A 27,952-nucleotide genomic window follows, 5' to 3' on the forward strand; every position below is an offset into this window, starting at 1 on the left:
TGTCTTTATCAACACCCCATCCTGTTTATGAAATGATTGGACCTTCCTGTGGTAAACAGGGAGTTTTGCAGGCCAGTGAAAGAATAGCTGGAAAGTAGATTATACATGGACAGTATATATCTCTACGGCTGTTAAGCACTCTGTTAAATGAATGTTCCTATTTCTCTTTTAATCTGCCGTTGCACTGTTTCCAATGACTTCCCATTGTTTTTTTTTTATTTTTAACATCTTCTACATTATCTTGCCTAAGTCAGGGATCTCTGAAGATTGGCCCAAAAGCAGTTTGAACAGTCTGTTCATGGGAATGCGTCACACAACTTCATCACTGATGTACAATGGTATGTTGACACAAAGAGTCAGTCGGACAGTCGCATGGCAGCAATTCAATGCACTTGGACACGTAGACATGGTCACTCTGAATGAAGTGAACATGGTTGTTGGGGCTGTTGGTCTGAGTGTTTCTCAAACAACCGGTCCACTGGGATTTTTTTGCCGAATCACAACTATTCTCAAGGGTTTACAGAGAATGGTCCGCTCCAGTGCTCTAAAACCAGTTCCTTCACTCAAAAGACCTCCACTTACTGCAGTGGAGCCCCTCTGGGATGTGGTGGAATGGGAAATGGGCAGCATGGATGCACTGCTGTCAAAGCTGTTGCAACTGCCTGACGCTGTCACGTCTAAGGAATGTCCAACACCTAGTTAAATTTATAGGCACAAGGGCAGGTCTGAATGCAAAAGGAGGTCAGACTCACAAGCAGGTGTGTGCCGGTAATGGACCTTGGCGTTTTGGTGCCGATGAGACTGCTCACTACCCCCATCCATGTTTGAGGAAAAACATTTAATGTCTTTAAACGAAGGAAAAACTTTGCTTAAATCACGATTGACCTTTAGTCATTGGAACTTGGCTTTGCATTGTGCAGCCAAACTCGACTGTACAGGGCTGCCAGCTAAATCTGTTCAGCAGTTGGAAGTTGACTGTGCTATCTTGATTTCTTACAGTGGGATTTCTTCACATCAGTCTTCAGTCTCCGCTCTCTACAGCTCACCCTGGCCTCTCCACTGTTGCTGCTGCTGTCACCTCCCGTCACTCCAGCATTGCGCCGTAACTCGGCAATGGCGGCAAAAGTATTTACACTCTGTACTTTAGTAAAGTATGGATACTGTAAAAGTAACAGTCCTGATTCAACTCCTTTGTTCAAGTAAAAGAAAGAAAGTATCACTTCTTGTATCAGTACATTCGTTGATAATTTTGCAAAAACCCATTATTGACACTTTTGGTAACAATAACTCATGTTATTTGGTACATTTTTGTTTTTCTTTGTACTGAAAACGTACAGTGACCCCAAAGCCGATGTACTTATAATAATAATCTCCCTCTAAAATATCATCTATACAACAGCGTAGTTCAAATAGCTCCACTTGAAGCAACAATGACTACAATGAACAGAATTTGTATATTTTAAACACAAAAGTAACGAATGTTTCTCCAATGTAAGAAGTAGAAAGCACATATGGTTAAATACAAAGGTAAAAAAAAAAAAAAAGGCATCAGAAAAATAACTTCTCAAGTTAAAAAAAAAAACAAAAAAAAACAAAACAGAAACTTGAAAAATCTACTTAAGTACAGTAACAGAGTATTTGTAGTTCGTTGCTTCCAGCCTCTGTAACTCGGTGACGAGTGACTAAAACCGTCTGGGATTGTGTAAACGGACATGTCATGTCCTGTGTCTCGCACAGCTGTAAAAACGCTGTCGCCTCCCTTTTAAACGGCAATTTGTCGATTTTGGTGGAACCCCGTGTCAGACACCCCGGCGTGCAAGGAAACTCCGCGGGTCATCTATCATGTGTGTTAACGGCGCTCTTGTCAAACGTACAAGGTGACCTGGATCTACTGCAGCTGTTTGAAGACGGGGCACGGCAAACATTTACACTGGAGGCATCAAAGCAGGACGCTACCATCTGAGTAACGTCCTGTTCTGTCACGTCGCGTCTCCTCGCTGACAGCGGGCCACTGTGGTAAACGGATATCGTAACTATTAAAACCCTTCACGCTGCCTCTCAAAGGCGGGCACAACCTTCTTTGGTAGATGATTGGGAACACCGAAGAAATTCACCAACGAATCAATTAGTGTCCCAAAGAGCTAGCCTAAACATTCTCGGAACGGTAACGTTTATCCCGTAAATACAATGCATAATATTATTTATTTTCATCTTCACGTCATAAAATTACCAGCACTGTACATTACGAGTTTTTAGTTCAGCTAGCTTGTGTTGCGAGGCTCAATGACATCTGCCTTAGTCCAACAAATCAGGTATGCGATGCTGAGGCCATTTTAGCTAGCAAGACTGGCTGGTCTAACCAAAGGTGTACGCGCCCTGTGATTGGATAATCACAGAGCGCCTGAAAGAGTTTACGGATATCCGTATTCCTACCACGATGAACCCACGATGGCGGAGGGAGAAGAAGGTAAACATTTAGTTGCGGAATCAGGTGCAATTTATAATGTAAGAATAACGAGACGCATTGGCCCCTCCCTGGTTCAGCCGCTGTCTAATCCTGTGTTGGAAACTATAACATGCATGAGGAATTCTGTTTAAAGGTTCGTCGGTAGCTAAAAAAAAAAAAAAAAATGGCAACAGGATCACGTGACGTGCAGATTTGACTACTAATTATCAAAAGTTTGGAGAACTTTCCACCTTATCTGCTCCAGAATCCAAAGAGCAGAGGCACTGGATCTGGATAAAGTAGCAAGACCGTGTGAACAGCTGAATCGAACAAAGATTGAGAACACCATTGTTGGTTCCTTCTGCATAACTCAATGTGTGTTATATGTACGTCTTCAAACCCAATCCTTCATTTAAGCAGGTTTTTAAAAAAAAAAAAATAATAATGATGGCAAGATTCCTTGTATTTTGTATAATTCATGCTTCTTTTTATCTACTAGCTGTAGAACTAATTACCCTGGCTTGCAGGGATAAAAAAAAAAAAATCCTTGAACACTTCAGTTGTTCCAAAATACGATGTTAACGAGCCAACTTTAATTACCATTGTGTGCTTAGTTAGATAGCACTAAGGAAAACAGCTGAATATTGAAGCACGTTCTCCAGTCTTAGTCCCCCTCGATGATTAAAAAAAACCTCAGAGAATGATATCTTCTCTTTCTTGTCTCCAGTGGAAATGTCCTGCTTTAGTGATCATACTGGCTCTGTTGGCACGTGATAGAGGCCACTGGTCCAGACTGCCGGAAAGCACAGTGAAGGACCACCAAGCACCAACCAAGAACCCACAACTCCAGAGTGGGCAGGTAGGATTGTTCACTCTCAGCAAACATGATGAGAATGTAAATCTTTATTAGGCAATGTGGTGTTGACAAGTTGTATGCATTAGCATGCTGACTTGGCTTGGTTGGAAATGCATGTGCAAAAAATAAACACATTCAATGAATTGTAAATTGTGATATTTCTTTTTAGAAAATTTTGCCTATTTATGGCTGCAAACTTACCGGTTATGTCGGCCTTATAATGACAAATACAAATGGGTGTTTTCAAATTATAGCCATGCAATGTCATCTCTGCTGCATTTATATTAGCACTTGTTGCCACACAATCCAACACCCCAACAAGATAAAGACAGACCATAAAACAGAGGACAAATTCTAAATTTATTTGGAAGAGAAGGTCAAGTACAACAGATGATGGTTCTAAACAGTAGGGAGGTTTCAGCACATTTTGACTCTAGATGGTGTTAAAGTGGCCGGACCTTCAGGCTCCTTGGCTACAAAGAATGACAGACTCTTCCTCCACATGGTTTAAACTTTATAAATACTTAGATTTTTTTTTTTCCCCCAACTTTACTTTTTGACACTGCATCTGTCTACAGGAAGTGAAGTGTGGACGAGTGTGACTGATTTTGAATCATGGTTGAGTAATTCGGTGGTACACCTGACACTGGACATAACAGTCAGCATGACAAGATGAGCAGGAGAGGATGTTGGTGCAGAAACAAAGTGGGATGTGGGCAAAACAGGTTTTGTGATGCTGGTGAAGGTTTTCTAAAGGCAAAACACAGTTGATATGCAGGAGAGACATCAGTCCACTTTTTCTTCTCCTCCTCCTCCTCCTCCTCCTCAGTCAGCAGCTCCAACTTCTTATGGTTTCTTTTCTTCTTTGGCAATTTGAGCTGAAAATCAAATGGGTTCCTTTATAGTTTCTAACAATCTAGAACAGTCAGAAACTTAAGCGTCAAATGCAGGTTCAGTCCACTAGGGGCAGTACAAACCGGGAAGAACATGTTTCAATTGACCATCCTATTATTCATGCGTTTTATCCTATAATGTTTGTATACGTTGAGTTAACGCACACATGAAGTTTGCTCCGATCTGATCCTATGCAGTGCTTAAATTTTGACCCGATTCGTAAGTATATATATTTCGTTTTTTTTTGTTTTCTTTTTACCGAAGACACTTACGCCGAACTTCCAGCTTACACTCCACCGTGTCCTCCCCGCTGTCGTTGACTGCCTTGCACATGTAAACCCCGCCATCAAAGGCACAAGGTTTACGGATCTCCAGCGTCAGAACTCCGTGCTTGCTGAGCATCCGGTACTTGGCCTCGTTTGAGATGTCCATCTTGTTCTTGTACCAGGTCACTTTAGGCTAATAGGTAGAGAAACGGATCGACATCAGGACAGTGAAACGACTCGTAGGCTCAAAAAAAAAAAACAGTTTTGTGCGATTGGATCGCTCATTCTTAATCACTATAAACTGACCTTGGGTATGCCTCTGACGGAACAGCTGAGGGTGGCATTGTATCCCGCAATGACAGAGCGGTTCACCAGAGGGTGCGTGAACTTGGGAGCCTGCGAGAAGTCGTGATCCTTGTGCGTGGGCGGCTTGTATGCCATACCTGAGGGGGGGCGACAGTTAGCAAATTTTTTTTCGCAGCTGGCGAAATCAGTAGGGTGCTAATCGCTGACGTTTCACCTATTTTCTGAATGAGAGCGCTGTCTTTGGAGGTGCAGGGCTCCTGGCTGGAACCCACCAGGTTGTTGGTGAACACACGGAAGACAAACTCATTGCCCATGATGAGGTCAGACACCACACAGTTGGTTCGTCTATATTGCTCGAAGACTGTGAACCACTCCTGCGTATGATCAAAACAAAGGTGCTTGACAACAAAATGTACATGTAATGTTACACCATAATAACCGACATAATGTAATCCAACGTAGTTGATGTAGTTGCTGGCTTCCACCAGTCCTTTTAGTTTTTGCCCGAATACGACTCTTTATGTTTTAGTCTCTATGTTATTCTGTGTATTCATTGGCAACTGTATCTTTGCAAAACCTTACACTGAGTCACTAGAAAGTAGTGGGTGATATGATGGACAGTGATGACAATTTGCTTGCTTGTGTTATGCACAAAAAATGGAACGTGATAAGTCGATATTGCTCCCTTGGAAAATTTATTTTTGCCGGCCGCCGTCTCTGACGTCAAACGCTGTACATACTTATAGGTAACATGATAATCAGCGTTCCCACACTTTCCATAAACCGACGCAAGTGAAGTTGAATTTGATCCGACAATTACCGCAGTGAAACATGAGCCATTACCGAGCTGGGCGAGGGAACAATGTCCCTGCGTCACTACACAGATGATCCAAAACAAGGCTGAGGCTTTGAAGGATCAGATTAGAACATTCCTGAGCCACATTGTTCGTGGCAGCTCCGGCTGGAGGATACGACGGGACCCTGAAGTGCACTGCTCCTGGCTCCCACGGGGGACAATGTGCGATGATTGCACGTCATGTAAATATACCTAATGTGTTTGTGTGCTGCATTCATCCATCCATCCATGTGTGGTTGAGCCTTAGCCAAGAAAGAGCGCCGTTATCACTTCACGACTTGGTGGCCTTTTCTTTGAGTGGGCAGCGCAAGTTCCGGATAAATCATATCTAATCTGGAGTTAGGCCTCATTCTAACTCGTGTTTCTAATTCAGTGCATATGAATAAATGTGACGGCATAAGGCATCAGATGGGAGGGGATCCAAGCTGGGATCTGGCGTCTCATAAACATGGTGAGAGATAGAGGTTGGTGTTTATAAACTGCTATACCGTAACTTGGAAAAAACTTTTCCAGTTTCAAATTTTGTCTTGGAAATTTGCAAAGACAATCTTTTTCTTTGCTTCAGAAACTGTTTCTGCATTTGGCAGGTACATTTTCTTTTTTTTTTTATCTTGCAGAAACTAAAGACTAATTAGACTGGTGCTCATTCTATCATGATTTCCTTTTTCAACCATGTAAAACCAATATATTTGAAGTTTGCCAAAAAAGAGAAACATTATAATTAATTGCTTTTTAAAATATTTTCTACTTTTTCTACACAAATGACAGAATTTTTTTTATGTTTCTGTCTTCTCTAAAGTCAATGTGTCATCATTTGTAGTAACACAAGAAGTCGGTGTTCTGCTTAAATGAATTGATATATAGAAACGGAGCCTGTCACTATTTCCGGGGCCACAGATTCTTACCATTGATTTCTTGTCCGCTTTCTGAATGGTGTAACCTGTGATGTCACAGTTGCCGTTGTCCTTGGGCGGCTTCCACTCGAGTGCAACATTGAAACCCCAGATGTCAACGATCTTCAGAGATTCTGGGGGTCCCGGCAGATCTGCACAATGGCAGAAACAACAGTGTGTCGCTACTGTAGGTCCCATTTTTCCAGCTGTGCAGGACGCCCTCCTAGAGTCACCCACCTACAACCTGCAGCGTGACACTCGCCGAGTCCTCCACGTTCTCAATCTGCACCTGCAGGTCGTACTTCCCCGAGTGTTTTCTCTCAGTCTTGCGGATGAAGAGGATGGTGTCCATGTCGCTGTTCCTCACGCTGGCAAACGAGCTGCTCAGAGGCTCGCCCTCTTTGCTCCATGTCACCTTTGGCCGCGGTTTACCCTGTTTGGCCACAGGGACAGCAGGTAGAAGCACATGAACACTCAAATCAAGCCACGACTTGACGTTTATTAAACGCTGCCGAATGCACAGTTAATGCACTGCCTGACTGTTATCATGCTGGCCCAATTGAGAAGAAGGCGGCAGATCACTTGCAGTGCTGAAAAGCCACACCTGAAACGGAATCATAATGTTGACTGTGTCTCCGACTTTCTTGACGAGGGTCTGGCGGAGGTTCCTCGGCAGCCAGATTTTGGGTCGTTCTTTGAAAGGAAACAGCATGAAATTGAGACCCCAAAAAAGTATCAAAATTAGATGTCTCACTTAGAGCCTTGTTTAAAACCGAAGGAGCAGGACAGAAATGAACAGGTAGACTTATCTAACCAGGAAGCCTCTTACGCATGATCTCTCTGATGGTCACTGGCTGAGCCAGTGTGGCGGGAGCACTGGCTCCGGCCATGTTGTAGGCACGCACTCGAAACTGAAGCTTGTCTCCAGTGGTGAGATTCCTCACGATCAGTGATGTCTTGTCGGTCAGGCCTTCCATGGCTGGCAGCCATTCGTCAGCTGATAAAAGAAAACACTCAGGGGTTTGTGGGAAGGGAAGAAGGCCGATTTATACTAGAATGACAGTGATTTCTTATTAATACAGGGGAAACCATCCAAGCAATACTGATGTGCTATAATATCATGTGTATTATTAATATAATACGTTTTTAAACTTGCAAAAATATGCCGTTTAATTCATGTTAAAACATCCACTAGATAAACCCAGACACACGTTACATTTTTAGTTTCTAAAGTCTGCAGTTTATGGACAATCTGTGCCAACAATTTTTGGATGTGTCATAGTATTGACGCTGAAAGGAATGTGAACATATTGTGTGCTGCTTTCCAACGTTTTCGGTTGGGTTAAAACTGTTTCGGGCGACAAAAAAAAATGAAAATCCTTTATCAAAAGCATGCAGACGAGTGGCTCCAGCACTTACTGCCCTCCTTGCAGTACTCGACCCCATAACCCTGGAGTTCAACCGAGCCGATCCTCTCAGGCCGTCGCCACTTGAGTGAGATGGAAGTGTCACTGATGTCCTCCACGCACAACCCGATCGGCTGGCTGGTCGGGGCTGGAGGTGAGCGCAGTGGGGGGAAGCAGAGCTCCGTTAGCCAGTTACAGGGTTAAAATTCAACACATTGAAGACACATTAAGGAAGGAGAGGATAGTAATGGCGGGACGGCACGCTTCATATCACATACCGCAGGTAGACACAAGACCTGTATCACAGTGCTCTGAAAGAATTGTAATGAGTCTGAAGGAATTTCTGTTAGTCAAATTAGGCGTCTTACCTGTTTTGATTGACTTTGTTGTTTGCATGTGGAATGCACTGATTCAAACTAGGGAGCTGTCTGGATAGACTCCATTTAATGTTTAGTCAGTATTATGTTGCATATTCTGGTGGTTTGCAGACCCATGGTCAGAGTTAGTTTAGTTTTAGTTTTTTTAAGCAGACCTGCAGAGAATTGCAAACCAACAGGGTCAATCCCTGATCAGACCGAGGCCACGACCTGCTGTTGTTGAACACACACTCAGTTTACAATTCAAGAAATAACCGGAATGAGTAAAACAGAAGTAGAGGATTCATTTGTTTATCTCCCGAAATTGCACCGTTGAGGAGGCAAAAACTGTTTTACAAGCTTATGAATGTTTTCTTTCAGAAGAGAGTTGAGGGTTAAACCAGGCTAAGCGTCCTCAAACACACCACATGATTGCAATCTCTGCTCCACTTCTATTCCAGTAAAAACCTGAACTAAATTCTGAGGGACAAATAACGTCTACTACCACCAGGCTCTTGTTCGGGCTCCACTGGGATCTCTTCTGGTTGGCAGCCGCTCTCCACCAGGAAGACACCCTCCGATGGTAGATTCCAAATGGGAGCACACAAATCTTCCGACGGCTCATCGTTGGCCTCCAGTTTCTGCCCTACCTTGGCACGTATCTTTGTTTGAGGCTGGTCAGCTGGTGGTTCTTTCGGTCTCCTTTCCTCCAACAGCTTCCTCTCTGAGATCTTCAGTTCAGGCTGTCCTGTGCTCACGCCAGAGCCGTCTGCCACCAAAGACCTTGTTCGTAATGATTCCCTCCTTGTCTTTTGCTTGCATGCCAAGCCCCTCATTCTTCTCCTTCTGCGGTGAGAATATTGTCTCCTGAAAATCAGCCTCCGCAGCTGCGAAGACCCCCTTTGTGACAAGCAGCTGGTCCCGATAGAATTCACACCGTATGCCTCCAGGTCTTTATTTATAGAGATGGATGCCGCGGATACTTTCCTAATCAGCTGTCTTATAAGCAGGAGGCCATCTGGATTCAGAGATGTTCCCTCTTTAATCAACAGGTGAAAAATGAGACGATAAAGACAGCAGATGGAGTGATAATATGATATAAACCCGACACCTTGTCCTGTAATACGCCATCAGGCTGGTGGCTTTGGAACTGCGTGCAGAACTCAGTGTGCCAGTCACCCACATGGATAAAAAACAAGGATCGCACTGCTGGTCTATGATCATGTCAACATCTGACAGCTCCTCCTTTGCATTTACATATACAGTCACTGCAGGCAAAATGCATTCAGTTGCGACGTATCAATGCCAAGAGGACATAAGGACGTTGACTGAAACCAAACATTTTTCATAAAAAGTGAGAATGCCACGTCAGAACGAAAAACAGGCCCTTCAAAGTGTTTTTTTTAATTTATTTTTTTTTATCACTGCACAAACTGTTTTTTGGCCAACTGTGGATCATACTTTTTTACTATTTTTAATCACAGTGCCCTACTAATTCCTTGTCTGAAGTTGCAACACTGATACATCAAAACCTCTTTGTGGCTTTGAGGAAGGAACATGATAAAAAAAATCTAATGACACTCCTCGGGGTATGTTACTGTTATCTGTATTAGTCTTCACTAAAGTCAGAAGGCAGCTTTGAAAAAGTTTAATGTTAGAGAGACGATAAAAAAAAAAAAAAAAAATTCTGCCTTGCAGTCGAACATTGAGCATTCATACCCCATCTTGGTTCAACTGAGACTTAAGCATGTTTGAATTACTTGCCTTTCTGATTCCTCATTACTGTATTTACAGTTTTTTGTGCCATTTCTTTGTGTACAGGAGCCACAAAGAGATAAAATGTTGTCCAGCAGCTGGATGTACGATTGCATGACTAAATTTTTAGACCGTCAAGCGATACATAGTTTGCTGACTCTTTTCTGGTGGATTTAAATTAAAAAAAGAGGCTCCAGATTGGGGTTTATTTGTTTTGTTTTTTTATCTAGTTTTGTGGTATCCATCTGTATGCAAGAAAACAAACCAACTGCTCTATGACCTCCTTTTAAAAACGATAGCACGCTGGGGTGAAGTCGGACGAAAGGTCTTGCAAGAATCGGGATCTGTCTTTTCTTTGATGTCGCCGTGGAACCAAAAAAAAAACACCTTGGCCTTTTCTTTGTAAACAAGTAAATCAAGCCTGTCATCACTGTGTACATGGCAAACAGCACATTCAACGGTTACAACAGCGTGACATGAGAATGACACAGTGGTACAGACAGTTTGCTGGCAAAACGGCAAACGTGGTCATTGGTCAGCCTGACCCAACGTGAACCCGAGTGAAATGCAAAGACCAGTTGGAGGGAAAGCGCAGCAACAACAAGTGTGGTGCGACCTCGGCGCCGTCGGACCGTACGTCACTGTCAGCCTGTCGGTGGCTCGTGTGTTGAGAATAGACGACTCCACTCACCCACTGGCACGAAGGGCTGCGAGGCCGGACTGTGACGGGACATGCCGATGCTGTTGACGGCGTAGACTCGCATCTCGTACGCCACCCCTTCGATCATTCGCTTGGCTTCATAGGTGGTGTCGGGGTAGGGGTCAAAGTTCAGCCTCATCCAGCGGTAGCTTTTCGTCTTCTTCCTCTCCAGCACGTAACCTGTGCGGCGAGATGTGAGGAGGTGGGGGTAAGGGATTCCCTTTTTTTTTTTCTTCTTCCTATCGACTAATCAATTCATTGTTCATTACCGATGATGGGCTGTCCGCCGTCAAACTGTGGAGGGTCCCACTGGACAACACAGGAGTCCTCCCCCACGCTGAGGATTTTAACTGCCTGGGGGGGATCTGGGACATCTGGGGGGGAGGAACAATGTAGTATTGTATTGTACTAATAAGTTAACTGAATGTTTTATTATCTGTAGCCACACGAAGCTTCTTGCTTTTGCTGTTCTAAAAACTTAATTGTCTGTGTTATTACATAAGTGAGAGCCGCCTAGTGTTTATATTTAATTTACTGACATTTTCTCGTGAACAGCATTTTATGTTGTCTTGATATAACAAAATCTGCTTTCTGTGAAATTCTTTTAAAAATCTATTTCGTTATCCGTATATCTCACCAACGACTTTCACGTTGATATCAGCGGTGTCCTCTCCTGCAGCGTTTCGAACCACAACAGAGTAGACTCCTTCGTCATGCCTCTCGGCACATTCGATGGTAAAGACACAGTGTCCCTTGGTGGTTTCTACGTGGACCCGACCGTCTGTCTCTGTGAGCACCTACAAAAAGGGGTTAGAATAAGAGCAAGTTCTCAAAATCTGCAAGCATTCATTACTTTTAACCCTGAGTTCCAGTCTCAAACTGGGGTATAGTACACAGAGTTTTTTTTTGTTTTTTTTCACAGTTTGACAATCAAGCATTCCTTCCTGTAGCATGCAACACACACAGCTGGTGATGCCATGCTACCAAAACATGCCCAAGATATCTGAAGTCTTGAGTATTCTAACCAAAATAACTTTGCAAGGAAAAGCTGCAAGCAAGGCTTAAACTGATTAGTGAATATTTGTTTGTTTGCGTTTTCAATCTCTGTGCTAATGTATTGAAAGGATTTATTTCACATGGCCACTTCAGTTACCACATTGTATTGTGTATAATGTCAACTACCCGATGACCTGCATCAGTTGTAGAAGATCTGTAATACAGTCAGTTTTGAGGTTCAAAACATGCTCTTACCTTTAAAAAAAAAAAAAAAAAAAAGAAAGAAAGTGAGGAATGACTCCAATGGCTTTTCCAAACGGTGCACTTGATAAGTAGAAGTACGTTGTTGGCTTGTATGGCATCTGTTCACATTTTTATGTCCGTTGTCAAAAGTCAGTAAATCAAACTTGTTTCAGCCCTCTTTAGGTTTGAGAGTGGTCCAGTGATACCAGCATGCCTTTCTGTCTCACGTTCTGGTCAGCACTCACACAATCTCAGTGCCGCACTACACACACACCTATTGTCATCAAAACCAGCCACATTCAACACACTAGAGCTGAACGGCCTTTTTCCTTGAATGGCAGCAGCAACGAAAAAGGGTCCATTTCTCTCTCTGAATCAACTGACTTGGTTTTGGGGGTGAAAGGCATCAGGCACTCACATGAGCCGGGAGCATGCACACTCACCTCCCCATCCTGCAGGGTCCAAGAGAATAACTCCCTGTCTTTCTCTTCTTCACCAGGTTTTACAGAACTAGCCTATGTTAGAGCAGAGCAAAGCGGTAAAATCCAAAGGGAAACCTCTCTTTCCCCTCAACTGTTAGGGCATCATTAGGCGTTGCACTTATTCAGCTTGGTTAAAATACAATGAAATACTACAGCGGAGGAAAAAAAAGGATTTTAGCAAGTAGAGATGTTTAGTTATTAGAGTCTTGATGGCTTATTATAAGTTTCAGGCAGCCACAGATCTCACAACCTACCTTGTGCTTGAGACCGTATTGACATATTGAGTCTCCCGGTCTGTTTTACCTTCTCTGATTTGGTCCAGACCACCGTGGGAGCAGGGTCTCCGGTGATTGGGACGTCCAGGCGCAGTTTGTTGCCTGCGACCACTAGGATGGTGGACTCGGCAGTGCGGCCCATGCAGTCCAGGTGGATCTTGGGAGGATCTTAAAACATGCAGAGAAATGGCGATAAATGAGCAGACAGGCAGCAAATCATCGAGCGTAGCCTGTGCTCTCAACTGGATTGGAGGTCTGTGGTACCTTGACGCGGCACGTAATCGATCTTCACCTCTGGGGAAAAAAGGACGGGTAACAGTCAGATCATAAATCACACTTTTGTTGAGCGGAATGTGGCGTTGAATCTCAGGATTTACCCAAGAAGTTCAGTTTGGCAGAGAGGTTGAAAGCGTGGCCATCCGGCTCGAAGGTGTAGTCGCCCTCGTCTTCTGGCTTGACGTCATCAATGGTCAGTTTATGGATCCTGCACGGGCGACCAGTTGTTCGTTTAACATCAGAATCCACGATGCATTCACTGTCCTGGATAACATCCTCACTGACCTGCCAATGTGGGTGATATTGACTCTGCTGTCAGCCTTGACCTCCACGCCGTTCTTGTACCACGTCCCTCTCACGTTCTCGTCCGACACCTCGCACTTGAACACGGCCTGATCCTTCGCCTTCACCGTGAGATCAGCGATGCTCTGGTACACCTCCAGTTCTTTCTCTGCACAAGCAGGGGGAATTGAAACAAGACAGACATAGACAGAACAGAAATCCACAAGGCCATCAGACACCGACGGGCCAGAGTTTATAGGGCCCAAGTTAGATGCAATTTGATGGTGACGTGTCTGGGTAATGCGATAAGAAGCGGCGTGAGGCGTTCAAGCGCTGTATCCTGGCAACAGACACAAGGAGAAGGAGTTCATCTGATTTACTGCACAAAGTAAAGTTCACAGATATGAAGAACAGATGCAGGAGCTTTGTAGGGTATCACAGATGAAATAATGTATTTGGGAGTCGTACAAGTCATCCCACAGATATTTTTCATGCCGGCAGCGCCGCTTACAGAGGTTTACAGGGGTAGCAAGGAGAGCCTGTCGGTTGGGAATGGCATTATAATTAGAGCTCTGCTGCGGCCAGAGGCGTTGATCCTCCAGTGCACGATGGCAACTGGTAATTCTTGGCAGGCTCTGTGTTTGATTAGCCGGCCAGATGAACTTAACAGGATTGACAGCCAGAACAAAGCACACACAGAGAAAACAAGAAACACCCAGTTTACACGCACACCAACACACGTGCACATGTCGATATGAGCTCGTCAAAAAAGTCTGCAACTTTGTTGTTGGCCGCCCTGTTGTCTTGTTTGTCAGTAGGATCGAATTCGGTCACGGGAAAGCTTGTTTATTATGTTTTTCCATCAATGTCCAACGTGTAGGGATCCGCATTCTGTTGGATGAGAAGTGCAAGGGGTCCCAATGTAAATATGAAAAAAAAAAAAATCCCTCCCGCTCGCTGACGCCTTTGTGGGTTGGCAGGATCTTTACAAATTGAACACCAATAGAAAGGCAGAGATGATGAAGAAGCTTTCCAGTGATACCAGATTCAATGCAAATGACAGTGACAACAGCGTCAAATGATGGTTTTTTTTTTTTCTTTTTGACGCCTTTGTGAGTGAATGAATGTTCAAATAAGGACAAGACTGACCCATGACGTCGTCAAGAAAACACAGTCGGGGTACAGAACAAGTCAAGTGAGCAAACATGTTTGGCATGTGGTGAGTCGAAGGTTTCCTCTTTACAATGGACGTTTCTGATTCAGTGAAATGATGAAGATGAGATGGCTGCTGAGTGAATATAGTCAAACTCGCTCGGGTTCATATTACGCGCGTGTCCATTTGCGGACGAGTTTGAACTCTTCTCATCCTCCTCATCTGTGGATCAAAATTGATATTTGTAAAATCAAAAAATGTTCCTTTGCTTCGGGAACAAACTTTAAAAGAAAAGGTATATTAAATACTCAAGCACTGTAATAACTCAGTTGTTTGTTTGTCCACTTTGAAAGACGATAACCACTTTTTGCTTTTGCAGATCAGTATGGGTAACATAATTGTGAGATAATAGAGCGCCCTCTGTGAGCTGCAGGATTCACAACTGCATCCAGACTGAAGCTGTGATGGCAGCGAGCTGCTCTCTGACACATGAAGTGGGCCAGCAGCTTCCCTTTTTCATGGGTGAAAAAAATCATTCATAACAAACCAAACAATACTATTTTCATTTTTTTTTTTTTTTTTTTACTTGTTACTAAAGATTAAATCACATTTGCTGTGAATTGAGCTGCTCTTTCCAAACACAATCTGGGCAGAAGCTGGAGACTAGTGTGCTCCCCCTTGAGGCTGCACAGTAGAAGCATAGCCTTGGTTATCCACAACTATTATAGAACTGTGTGACGGGGAACGGGTTGACGACTGGGAAGCTTTGGCTGGAGAATAACACGTCATTTAGCTAAATAGGGTTAATTTTGCCTTCTTTTCCCAATAAATTGATTCTTGTTCTAATGTTTATGCAGCAGGTGTTGAGACGTTAAATACATTTGAATTGTTTGAACTGCAAACTGCACTGCTGTGGTCAGTCCTGAGAAAACTGAAACATGACCGCCTGTGTCAGCTGATCTTCCTCTTTACCCTACAACTAGTGCTATACTAAGGAGGCAACCCCACTCCCACTTCCCCTCCACACACACACACACACACACACACACACACACACACACACACACACACACACACACACACACACAATTAAAACTGTGACAGATTTAACAGGCGAGGCAGCTCGATCACAATGGGAAGATCAGCCGTCACAGGATGTCACTTCTCAACACCTGTTGTCTAAGCAGAAGAGTAAGAATCAGTTGGCGGTTCCCTCCCCTCCTTTTCGCTGCTTTCCAATGGAAATCCAGGCAAAAGCAGAACAACAACGTATAATGTTGCCATCACAACACTACCATCGAGCATGACAACATGACAGACTGCGAAGATCGTCGCAAACAAAGAGGCCGGCCGACCAACCAGGCGACAAGTGCCGACCTGCGCCCCTCAGGTGAAATACAGTGCATGGCTCCTAATTTTAGCCGGCATGTGCACACACACACCGCAGCAGCAACCTTGGCAGGGTGATATAGGCACTGGCAAAAGACCCTAAATCTCCAAGATAGATGGCGAGCCAGCAGTAGCGAGGCCAAGGCGACTGTCCGCAGGGAGATCGTGCAAAGTAGAGCGTTCGTCACTGACCGAAAGAGCAAAAATGGCCCTAGCGACACTCACCCTGCACCAGGAGTTCAGCCACCGACTCGCCGCCGTTGGTTTTCACCTTGTAGTGGCCGCAGTCGTCCTTGGTGGCCTCGTTGATGATCAGGACATGCTTGCAGCCGTCTTTCTTGAAGCGATACTTAAAAGACTCGTCCCTCGTTAACTCAACGCCGTCTTTTTCCCTGTTTGCATGTTCACAAGGCAACGTCAGTCTTATTGGCATCAATGATTTTCAGTATTTAACGACCTTTAACGCTGACTGAACACTGGAGATTTTAAATTCTTCTAATAATTCTGTTAATACATGTGTGTTTGTTTTGTTTAAATGTTTTGAGAGGAATGAGACTGAAATTTCACATTAGTGACTTGCATTAAACTTTTATAAGTGACAAATTGATTGAACCAATAATAGCTATCTATTAACATCACATTTAACATTAAGATCAAATAATAAAAATAAAATAAAAAAATCATATTTAAATTTTTTGTGGTTTTTTTTGCCTCAAATTAGAGGTTTGTTTAGCATCTTTAGCCCTCTGTCTAGCCCTGTTTACAGCCTCTCACAGAAGCTCTTGGTTGCTTCAAGCCTGAAGAACAGTTCTGGTTCCAGTGTCGACCCGAGCGGGGCCGAATCACTTTTACGACTGAAAGCAGAAGAACTCCCACGTGTCTCAAACAGCGGAATAAGCTGAGCATTAAGCGGCGTGTCTGACCATTTAACATTGGCTCCTTCCTCCGACACCTCGCACTCCAACTCCACCCGCTCGCCCTTCATCACCATCTGATCCTCCAGGTTCTTCACAATCACGACGGGAGGCTCTGCAAGATGACAATTGTGAGCCTGTGCAGCAACCTACGGCACAGAGTCTGGACGACCGCTGTCCCGCTCACCTTTAACAAAGAGCTCCGTGGTGCACTTCTCCTCTCCCACCACACAGCAATACGCCGCGTCGTCTGCCAAGGAGCAGTTGTTGATGGTGAGGTAGCGCATGCTGCCGACGCTCTCAAAGATGTACCTAGGTGGGACGGTTTAAGAGTGAGCGCCACTCGGCAACGTTGAAAACATGCCGCAAAAGTTGTTTTGTTAGTTCTTGCACACTCACTTGCTTGAGTTTCAATCCAAGGCGCCGGTTCATTGACGAACAGTGAGAAGAAAGACCGAGAAAAAGACTGATCAGGCCTGGAAAGACACCTCAGTACTTGCGCCACGTTTGAAAATACTGAGCTGATTCGTTTAATTCCTCCACTAGAGCTTCACCTTCCAGTCGGATGAATTTCCTGTCCATTCTTCAGCCATTTCACTTCAACATCTGGATTGGCGACCTCTATGGCCAGCTTTATCTTATGGCCCTTTGTCACTTGGTAAGCAGGGTCCAGCTTCTTGAGGAAGGCTGTGTTTCAGAGGGTTCAGCTTTTTAACTCGGCCACCACTGCAGTGCACTTACGCATGTGAGGCGTGCACGAACCGTCGCTTTTCTTCTCCTCTTTCTTCATCTTCTTCAGCCGCTTCAGCATGCCTCTCATGTCAGTGATGCCGTACTGAAAAGCAATTTTCTGGTATTCCGTGGAGGGAGCCTTGCTAAGGATGTTCCATACGTCCACTTCAGCTTCTGAGGTTGTCTGCACAGTTCTACGAGAGGATTTAAAACCAGTTCATTTAAAAAAAAAAAAAAAAAAAAAAAAAAGTGTCCTTTTGACTGCAATATATGAATTTTAGAGTGAACTAAACAATACAACTATAAAATGTTATTAAATTTAACTAAACTGTACTGAAATAGCTAGTAAGCCAAAGACCAGGACCCAGTGAGTCATGGATTGTATTGCTGCTTATTTTTGTTTTTCTTTCTCTGATTCCAATTTGCGCTTGTGTCGTTAGTACACCTGTCCACCAGGTGACCTCGGTGTGCAGGCAACTCTGCATGCTCTGGTTTTTGTTTTGTTTTTTCAGTTACAAACATTAGGTTTCACATCTGATCATTCACTGTGTTTTCTTTAGTAATGCTATATTGGTGCTAATCCTGTTAAAAGGTAACTCCATGATAATTTTACCCAACACTGGTGTAAAATTACATACACATTTTTTTTGATTGTGAAATTACTAAATTGACCAAACACATTATCGTCTGATCCTTACTGGCAAATGAAACATTTGTATTTTATTTTGGAGATTACAAACATAACAAACATATGTGTTTCAATTCTATGTTGTGCCTCTAGGCTCCTATAAATGTTACACAATGGGCCTTTAATGCAACCCTTGTAATGTAAACTGTCTGTCAAGTTGCTTGCAACATGAAAATTCATGTTGCTCTCTCTCTCTTGTCATGACAAGTTGGAGCAGCAGCTGCTACAGTTTATAACGTGCTACCATTAACTTAAAAAAAAGGCCATTTTATTTGCACACACTGTAAAGACGCAAAGTCATCATTAGCTATAGCTTTGTGAGCACAAGGGTTAATTGCTTTTATGTTTAAACATTATTTACATGATGAAATTTGCAAAATACAGCGAAAGGTTAAAATGGACGCATGTAAAACATCGTTCCCCTGCAACATTTAGACAGCTTTTCAGCACTTTCTTACCGGTTAGAGGATTTTACGAAACTGCTGCTCATTCAGGAGAAGAACCAAAGACGCAAAATATGGCAAAACAAACCAAACAGGTTAACAACACAGCTGTCCAAGAGCAAAGCAATCAGCATATTAGAAATATGCCTTTCTAAATTCTGTTAGTGGTCAGTAGAGCAAAGGCTTAACAATTAGGCCCAGAATTAGTCATTATTATATTTGGCCGTTGTAATGATCATTATTTCGACTCTGTTTCATGCAAAGTGGGAACTCAATTCAACATTTTTTGGTACAGTGGCACCTCTGTGTCGTATTTAATAGAGTCCAAACATTGTGTGGTGACTGCGGACACACACACACACACATACACTTTTCAGAGCTTGTGGTAGGTGTGGGTGTGTGCTGCCTATAGAAAGTCCTTCAATGAATATTGTATGGGTAAAGCTATAATCACATGTGAGTCATTCGGCTTGCAAGTCATTCGAGTCATTCAGTGTGTTCTCTATCACATGGGAACACACTGAATCTTTAATTAGAAGTGCTGGGAAATTCATTGTGTGACTGAATGAGACAGAGAGAGACTTGAGTGACTGGATGCAGAGAAGTGTTTCAGGGTGATCATTCCAGTTGGTCATGTGTATATTCAGATATAGCTTACTCTCTACAGGGGGAAGATGGTCCATAATGAATAGAAATGAGAAGGAAAAGAATGGATGAAGTCATGCCGTATGTCTTCAAGCCTCAGCAGATGTTGCACTCACAACACTCACCTCTTCTTTAATAAGGTACTGAAGTCCAACTCTCCCGAGTCTTCTTTCCCATCTGTGCTACTGCAGAAACACCAGCCACCAGCAACAAGTCAACACCAGTTGTAGCATAAAACTAGCATTACTCCAACAAAAAAAAGGAAGTAAGTTAAATCACAGCCATTTTCCTCAAAAATCAAATTTTCTTTCTTTCTTTTTTTTCTTTTTTGAAGGATTTTCACAAAATGCTGTTGATTCTTGCTTGGGTATGTCAGTGTAAAGAGACCCTGTATGATACTGTACAAAACAAATATTCAAAACTAAATTTGAAAGTTTAAGTGACATTGGATTGTACAATATCATTTTTTTTTTTTCAAGCAACAATATTTTTTTGCTTTGGATTGTTTTGCTCAAGTGACAGATGGCGCCATGTTTAAAGGAACAGTATTTTTTTTTTTACTTCTCCTAAATGAGCGAAGTCGTTAACGTGCATGTGTGTGTGAGAGAGAGTGTGAGTGTGTGTGCCCTCATAACGTGACTGCAAACAGAGCACACTAGATGATTTAGCACCCCCATGAGGGCTAATTGAAATCAAAGGGAGTTTTGCAATGACAGATTTGAGAAACTAATGGTCCATTTTTCATGTCAACTTATACTGTTTACCTGCGTTTAGTAGAATTCTTTATTTTTGCATATAAAAATGCACGTCACCCGAACTGGTAAGTTGAGAAGAAACATTGGCAACTTTCTTATTTCGTTTAGCTTTGTTTGCAGCACGTGGCCTTAATTAGCTACACCAATATGCACCTAGCACAATCTCCTGCAGAGCAATCAATCGTTTCTGACTCTGAGACGACATCAAAGAGTCGCATTTTCCCTAAAATGTCTTCTGTTTCATGCAGACATGGCGGCAGCCGTCGCTTAAACAAGAGCAATTCCAAAAGCATTCAAGGTTAAAGCAACACATAGTCATCGCGGGGCGTGCCGGACTTTAATCAGAGGGATGAAATGTGATGAAAAGACAGGGAGCATACATTGGACTGCGTGCTTATATCTTGGCTCTGATCAGGCTTTGAAATTGGAGGCTGTATGTCTGCTGTACGCGGTGGAGTTACGACACTCCGTGGATTCGCTTCCTGCCCGTGGCAGCCCGACGGCCGGCGGGGACAACCGGAAAGCCCTGGTGTCTTAGCACATCCTGCGTTTTCATCACTGTCAAACCACCGTCAAAGCTCACAGCGCCCCGGATCGCTGTTTGTGCAGCTGGCTCCGCTGTTTCAATGGAGACCCAGAAGAAGATCAGAGAGAGAACTGGTGGCACCACATGTCCCCTGGTGGTTGAAAAATCAAATCGCAGACACGTCTGTCTGAGTCCGGGACAGAGGTTAACACAATGACAGCCACTGGATCAGTTACTGCAGACAGGCTGTTGATTTGATTCCCCTCTGTGCACTCATGATCTTTTGTCTGGGGCCCCTTGTCTGAAAATTGCAACAGATTGGAGGCTGTAGGGTCCACCACACCGACCCAGGGACAGAGACAGAGAAACGGGAACAAGACAGATTTAAAAAGTGTCAAAGATCACATACTTCTGTGCTGAACACTCAATATTTATACTTTTTTTTTTTGCGGTTCAAATAGTCTAGCAAGCTTACAGATGGTGACGGATCTTATTTTTAATGTTTGCAGGTGCCAGGCAAAATTTAGCATAACTTATGATTTGTGTTAAAATGACATCATCACTGTTTATTTGCAGTTTAACATTAATGGGGTTGAAGTATTAGAAGTAGCTATTTAACAACATGCTTAATAGCTACTTTAATAGCAACATGTGAAAAATGGGGGAGATCAATTTGGGACGATTCCACCCAGATTATGAAATTCCAGCCTCACACAGTAAGTGTACAACCTCTTTGAAGAGCACAGACAGAAGTGTGTGAATTGGGACACAGTTTTATGTTGTGATCCGGCCCCGGATTTCTCTGTTCTTTAAAGGATCCGAGTCCTCAGAGTTTGAAAACAGGCCTCCATTGTTGCAACCAACACCTCTACTACCTTGTCGCCGCTCCGCTCCTCTTCTGACTGGCTTCACTGCTAATTACATTACCACAGTTACTGTTAAACAGGTCGCTGTAACATCCCACCGAGCTCTGCCCTCCTACGGTGTATTTTCTTAAGAATTTAAGCTAAACAATTCTTTGGGGAATCCAAATGTAAAACTAATGGGAAAAGAAAGTTCTCATCACGAAAAACAGACATTACTTACTTTAGTTACTGAACATTTAATGAAAAGAAATGCACTGCGTTAAAACTTACGTGCGCCTAAAGGCTGCTCTAATGTCCAAACCTTCGGAGACGCAAGCATCTGCAGTAAAGGACAAAAAAAAAGAAAAAACAAACTGAAAGTGAAAAAACACTTAAAAACAAGAGAATTAAACAAAAACAAAATATAAGACTACTGTATTAAAGTGTGCCTGCGAGGGTCCACTCACCGTGCACAGTCAGGTTAAAGTTACAGCTGTCAAACTTGTCCTTGCTTAAAACTTCACATCTATAAGCTCCGGCAAAGTTGGCCTTGGCTTCGATGATCTGCATCTCGAATGTGTAGACCTGCAGTCAAAGCAAAGTGAGCGGCGGGAGGCCACACGGCTGCGTTCTTTCGCCTCTGCTCTTTTCTCCCCTCAACAACAAATTTGTCATTGAATGAATGCGCCGTTGAGGTATTCGATTACGCTGATGACATGGCCTTTAAAGAGGAGGGTTTGGGGGGGGGGATCCCCACTGGTGAGACGTCTGTCATGACGTCCAGCGGTTATTTCTCTTCCCTTGGCCCACCTTGGTGTTGCGGTCGAAGGTTTCCTTCAGCTGCAGGTGTTTTCCGGACTTGCTGGCCAGATCCATCCACTTCCCTTTGAACCACCTAATGGTGGGTTTCTTCAGCAGGGACTCGGCATTCACTTTAGCCACAAATGTGATGTTTTCACCTGGACGCGACGAGAGCAGCAAATTCGGTGAACGGAGCGGTGCAGCCTCTGATCATTGTTAAGCTGCTCTTCAAAAAATCTTTTGCCATTAAATAATTTTTGTGAGGTTGTGAAGTCACTCAGAGTTTAACTGACATAATACATGTTAACATTGATTGGAGTGATTCAGTTCAGATGTGAATGGCTCACCAACAGTGACCTCTCCGCTCTGAGGCTTCTCAGTGAAGAGTCCAGTCAGATCCTGTCTGGTGTCGGGAGCTTGGCCATCTGGCGGCGGAGGATCGTGAACGACACGTCAAAATCGGATCCGGAATTACAATTATAATTTATACTATTTATATTCTAACTTTGGGTGAATTTGCACGGAAACGTTTTATCGTACTGAACATTACAAATCATGCTAATGTTCTATAGTCATGAGATGGAGAATTTGTAACTAAAAAAAGGGGGTATGGTGGACATAGAGGTGCATTGAAAATGTGACCATTACAAATTGATTAACAACGATGGGAACCTGCTGACTGAATGAGTGAGTCACACACCGTCCACTTGAGTTGTTTCCTGGGTCGGGGTCTTGTCCTCCACTGTTGCTGCTGGCGCCTGTTCAACCTTGGTGCCAGGTTCCCCGGGAGAACCCTCAGCGGGGGCTTCAGATGGAGCGTCTATAGAGCACCGGTCAAAGAGGAGCCAATTGAAAAACGAAAAAACAGATATATGACACATCAAATTTAATTGAAAATTGCGCTTCTCTCGACCTGCTAACCTGATTTCAACAGACTAATTCATTCTTGGCCGAGATACTTCTATTTTCTTATCGGCTTTAAATGGCCGACTGGGTTTCCATGTGCTATCAGCTGCCGGCCATGTCTATCCTGAGCGCCAGTCGAGTGGCGGTTACTCATGAGGAAATAATGTGCCAGCGTGAGGGTCAAGGTTGACGTGCAGTCGGAGCGAGGGTGACGGTGATACGAGCCACGGACTGTTAGCCCCGCTGACTTTCTTCCACGGTCGTCTCCGCGAGCGACCTCGGCCGACATGTCGCGCGGGACAAATGTTGCCCTTTGATGCACTGAGCTTCCAGTAACACGCTTGGAGCAGGAAAAGATCCACGTGATTTGGCAATTTTCCCGAAATCATTTTTCTAGAGGCAATACTCTTCAGTGAGTGTTAGCATGTTACCGTCGTCGCAAAATGGCTACTGCTCTTTTTCCACTTACCACTAGATAAGCACGCTAGCATTGGGTGGCCTGCTGACACAGGCACTCAAATTCAGGTGTGTCAACTGTTTGTTGAGCATCTTAAGCGTTCTTAATTCCATATTCCTCACTTTCTGGTCCATTTTTGAGTGCGCAAATGTTACGCTACAGGGTGTATTGCACCAAAGCATGTGATTGGGGACATGCATGGCAAACAAAAACAAACCTTGCTGTGTGGGACGGGACAGGATTTTTGCTTACAGCACCGTTTGTCAATTCAACGCAAAATCATTAGTCTTCCAGTGCGTTAAGATAAAAAATTGCATAGTTTAGCTGAATTTCTATATTTTTCTTTCTCGTCAACAGTTCCTTTAAGGTTTTTCCAACAGTGCATGTGGAGGGATGTGTTGCCGTGCAGCAGTGAGGCGGTTGCGTGATGAGAATTGCTGTGCATGGAGTGTTCACAGCCTCGGTGACTTTTTTTGTGCGTCTCCGCTGTCTTGCCTCGAACCGTGTGCCCGACCGTGCAGGTGAGCGAGCAGCGACTTTTTTTCAACGCGCGGCTGCGGCATCAAAGTCTCCCACCTGGCTTTGATACGACTTTCAGGTCAAACTTGACCTTTGACCCCCCGGCAATCACGGCATAGCTGTTCGCGTCCTCCTGGGTGACGTCTCGGATGGACAGCGAGTGCCTGTTGCCGTCAGCGGCGATCGCGTATCTGCCGCCCGTGACAAGGTCCTTTGAGTCGCACTGCCATTTCACTTTAGCGTCAGGCTTCTCGGGCTCAGCTTCAAAGACCACGGTGGACCCCTCCACCGCCTCCTGGCTCTTTGGTTTCTTGGCGAAGGCTGAAACTGGGTTGGCGCAAAAATGATTAGATTTGGAGCGAGGCTGGATCTCATGTGCAGCGATATGTGCCAAGGAGATTGTCGTTTGTGACAACAATCATTCCCTCTCATTTGACACGACTGGAAGGAAGAATGAGGCAAATGCCCAAGAAGCTCGATGGAAAAAATAAAGGTAAAGGGAGGAGGGAAAGGCAAAGAAAGGTAGAGTTGGAGTTGCTACAGCTGGAGTAGGTGGGGTCAGCCCAAAACCAATGGACCGTCCACTTCCTGCGATTTCGTGGTGTGTCGCCAAGGACGCAGGCTCAGCTTTAGTTTGGGAGTAATGAAGGAGCCAGGATTAATTAAGAAAAAAATAGAAGTGGGGCAGGCTGCCTCAGAAGAACTGTGTTGCTGAAAATTGAAAATCGTTCAACAAAAACACAATTTTCTTTGGAGCTGCTGCCCATTTTAAAAAATAAGTAGAGAGAAGAATGCCGGCATTCCTCTTGTTTCCTCCAAGCGTGTCCTTGTGTTGGTTTTCATGCCCTTCAGAGCTCTTTTCAAAATATGCTGAAAGGCTGCTGCACTGCCTGCAGAGGACTGTTTCATTTCCTGCTCACACTGTCTGCCAGGAGGAGAAGCAGCAATTCAATGTAAAAAGAAAAAAAGTTTAGTTGTTTTTTTTTTGTTTTTTTTAAGATTTTGAAGAGAACAAAAATAATCGAGTGCAAAAGTCCGTTCACTGATGTTTTATAAAATTGTGTCTCAACAGTGGTCCGTCAGTAAATTAGCCATAAATGAGAAAAGCTGCGAAGGGCTGTGTATTTAAAATGTTTCTGATTATTTTCTTCACCCCACCCACACTTTTTTTTATTTTACTTTTTCAAAGATCAATTTATCAACCTTTTTAATATTTCGTTATTTATTCATTTGTGATTCATTTGGGAGCAAGCGATCTCAATGTATACGCGGCCATTCATTTCAGGCAGATCATATCTCATTTCGTCCTATGTTCAAACGAGCAAAGGCATTAACACTCCCTGCTATTAAAGGCATCCTAATTCTAGTTATCTTGGAAACTGACCAAGCAAAGGACATCTGCATAACAAGCTGAACAAACAGGTGGTCTCACACACTAAAATGATAATTAATAAATAAATAAATAAATGAATACAATTTGTTTTACATTTGTTCTGTAAAAACAGCAACTGTTGCTTTTTGACAATCCTCCCACACAACTGTGATCTCTTAAAAAGAAAAAGAAAGTGAGCTTGAAGCCACTGATTGCATCAGGTTGCCATGTGTGGAATTGATGGATCACAACAATGTCGACATTGTCAAGTTTTATATTGTTACCACAACTGGAATCTGACGCATCCATCCGACATTATACGTTCCGTCAACGACAACTCTGTGGGGGAAAAACCCGACCATGACCGTGATGCGTTAAATATAGATTCCATATGGAATGTACGGGCTGAATAAACGAGGCCGGCCCGGTCCAGCTGCAGCAGGTAGCCGAGGGATTAACTTCACTCTATTTTAGTGGCTTGGATGCAGAGGAAGAATGATGTGCCTTCAGTCTGTCCGCAGCCACTGTTCACTCCTGTGTCATGTTGTCACTCATCCACGAGGCTTAATTTAAACTCCTCGCATATTTTTAGCGCCCGCGTGAATCACTGAAACTCAGTTCTTGCGAATCCCAGTCTGCTGTGGGACCGTCTGCCCCTTTGCCAGCGCCGCTTGATTGTTTAGTTGGTCAATTTTCCTTTTGTTTCATTTAACGTGATAGATTTATTTATTTTTTCATTGAGGACGGTGGAAGAGTACAAAAACACATCATATCACATTGCTAAATGGAAAGTTTTACATGTCCATTAAATATATGTTACATGTCCTTCTGGGGGTCAAAAAGCCCATCAGCCCTGGCAATTAGTACAAGTGGGTGCACCCCCCCATTGAGAAAAATGTGGAAAGCAACACACATAGAAAACAGGCCTGGTACCGCCTCCTTCTTCTCACAGAATGCTGATTGGTCCAGTCATATTCTGACCAGCTCAAAATTATTCAGATTTTCAAGCTATATGTGCAAAATGTAGGGCTTAAAATCATGGCGATTCAGACATTATAATGAGTTAAAATTCAACTAAAAAAAACAAAAAAAACAATTCAAATTATTTGAATTTTGACCTTTAAAGAGTCAAGGCTGTAGTAAAGAGTTGTTTCACAAAAACACAACCGTCTCCAGGTGGAGACCGTACTACCGTACTTACTATTTACTGAGCACTTGTTTTAGGTCAGTAAACCGTTTCTTCTATCAATAAGAGACAATTCAGAGTTAAATTTAAAACACAAAACCTTCCACACTCATGACACTGTGAAGTAGCACACAAACAAACCTTCTTTTTTGTTGATAATATCACGCTGTTTAAATTTAGTTTAGATCATGTATTTGATCCCACGTTGTGACTATTCAAAAAAAAAAAATATGCACACATACAATCATATCGTCACACGTAAGATTTGTTGGGACCCCCCCCCCACACACACACACACACACACGCACGCACACACACACACACACAGGGAGCGGAAGAGCTTGCAAAGTCGTTTGAGTCATTTGTCATGTTGGAATCCCGCCGAGTGTTTCTGGATCAGTCACTGTGCATTCATAAAATGCATGATGCTGGAAATGTGAGCGGCTGGGTTTTTCACGTCAGACGATGTTTCCACGTGTGCACTTGGGGAGGTCACAGAGACGAGCTTTTCCCCCAGAGGACGTTCAACTAAGCCTGGGTAATTACAGAAGTCGTGTTTGGATTCCATCCAGCGGCTGCGTTGACGTCACAGTCACACCTTCACCTGATTCACTTCAACCTTCGCCAGCCATCGTCCCACTAATTCCACAAGCTTGTGTATTAGATGCATATTTCTAGAATTATATTTTTAATTGCTTTTCTTGGTTTGTCTTGTTTAAAATAATTGTGAACGAATATGATCGTACGTGTCATTTGCTTGAAATCTCGTCAATCAAAAATTGTGTGCAATATTTGACAACCTTGTGTTGTGTATTGTTGATACTGGCTAAAAAGGCTTTTTTCCCCCTATGTCTTATGAAAGTTTAAAGTTTTATAGGGAATTGTTGTTTCTATTTAACAGTGTGTTAACATTAGGTTATGTCTCAGCGGCTAGTTTCTTTCTCTCCCTTTTTAAAATGCCCGTTCAGTGGTTCTGTTGACACTAATGCAATTGTAGAGAGATGTGAGCCACCGGATTTTTCATTTTAAATTTAAGGAGAGGAAAGGACGTTTGCCGCAAGATAACAGCTGCAGCGCGCTGATAACACAGTGGCGTCTGCAGGTGAGATAAGAGCGGAATTATTTACTCTTAATCTAATCTCAAAAACCTTGGCTCACTTCAGCTGCTGACATTTTCACTTTAAAAGACAAAAAAAAAAAAGAAAGTCTTACCAGTTTTTTTGAGCACCTCTGGCATCTTGGATGATCTCCTCCGCAGCCTGACTCACTGTTTCTCACTGGTCCTCAGTCAAAGGAAGCCGCTCTCTTTAATAGTGCCCTGTCCAACGAGCCA

The 27,952-nt window shown here is 43.5% G+C and overlaps 1 protein-coding gene and 1 long non-coding RNA gene across 2 annotated transcripts; one reads left to right on the plus strand and one right to left on the minus strand.

Moving 5' to 3' along the window:
• Window positions 1-1,599: 1,599 nt before the first annotated feature.
• LOC142885098 (uncharacterized) lies at window positions 1,600-3,450 on the plus strand. Its single transcript, XR_012926253.1, has 2 exons — window positions 1,600-2,164; window positions 3,174-3,450. It is a non-coding gene; the product is annotated as an uncharacterized LOC142885098 (long non-coding RNA).
• A 193-nt stretch (window positions 3,451-3,643) lies between these two features.
• On the minus strand, window positions 3,644-27,938 carry mybpc3 (myosin binding protein C3). Its single transcript, XM_076021172.1, has 31 exons — window positions 27,832-27,938; window positions 24,119-24,388; window positions 22,880-22,999; window positions 22,527-22,604; window positions 22,189-22,337; window positions 21,846-21,963; window positions 21,670-21,718; window positions 19,378-19,437; window positions 18,623-18,649; window positions 17,507-17,670; window positions 17,299-17,431; window positions 17,144-17,146; window positions 16,932-17,056; window positions 16,754-16,859; window positions 16,056-16,222; window positions 13,292-13,457; window positions 13,108-13,214; window positions 12,995-13,024; window positions 12,759-12,898; window positions 11,372-11,531; window positions 11,004-11,108; window positions 10,726-10,914; window positions 7,937-8,071; window positions 7,347-7,514; window positions 7,122-7,210; window positions 6,755-6,950; window positions 6,530-6,669; window positions 4,983-5,142; window positions 4,769-4,905; window positions 4,469-4,655; window positions 3,644-4,180 (listed from the first exon to the last, which is right to left on the minus strand). The coding sequence occupies exons 1-31, from the start codon at window positions 27,854-27,856 to the stop codon at window positions 4,149-4,151; spliced, it is 3,735 nt and encodes a 1,244-aa protein (XP_075877287.1). The 5' UTR covers window positions 27,857-27,938; the 3' UTR covers window positions 3,644-4,148.
• Between the last annotated feature and the right edge of the window lie 14 nt (window positions 27,939-27,952).

The sequence above is a fragment of the Nelusetta ayraudi genome, unplaced genomic scaffold, assembly GCF_046127955.1.
Source record: "Nelusetta ayraudi isolate G7.1 ecotype Tasmania unplaced genomic scaffold, CSIRO-AGI_Nayr_v1 ptg000002l, whole genome shotgun sequence".
NCBI lineage: Eukaryota > Metazoa > Chordata > Actinopteri > Tetraodontiformes > Monacanthidae > Nelusetta > Nelusetta ayraudi.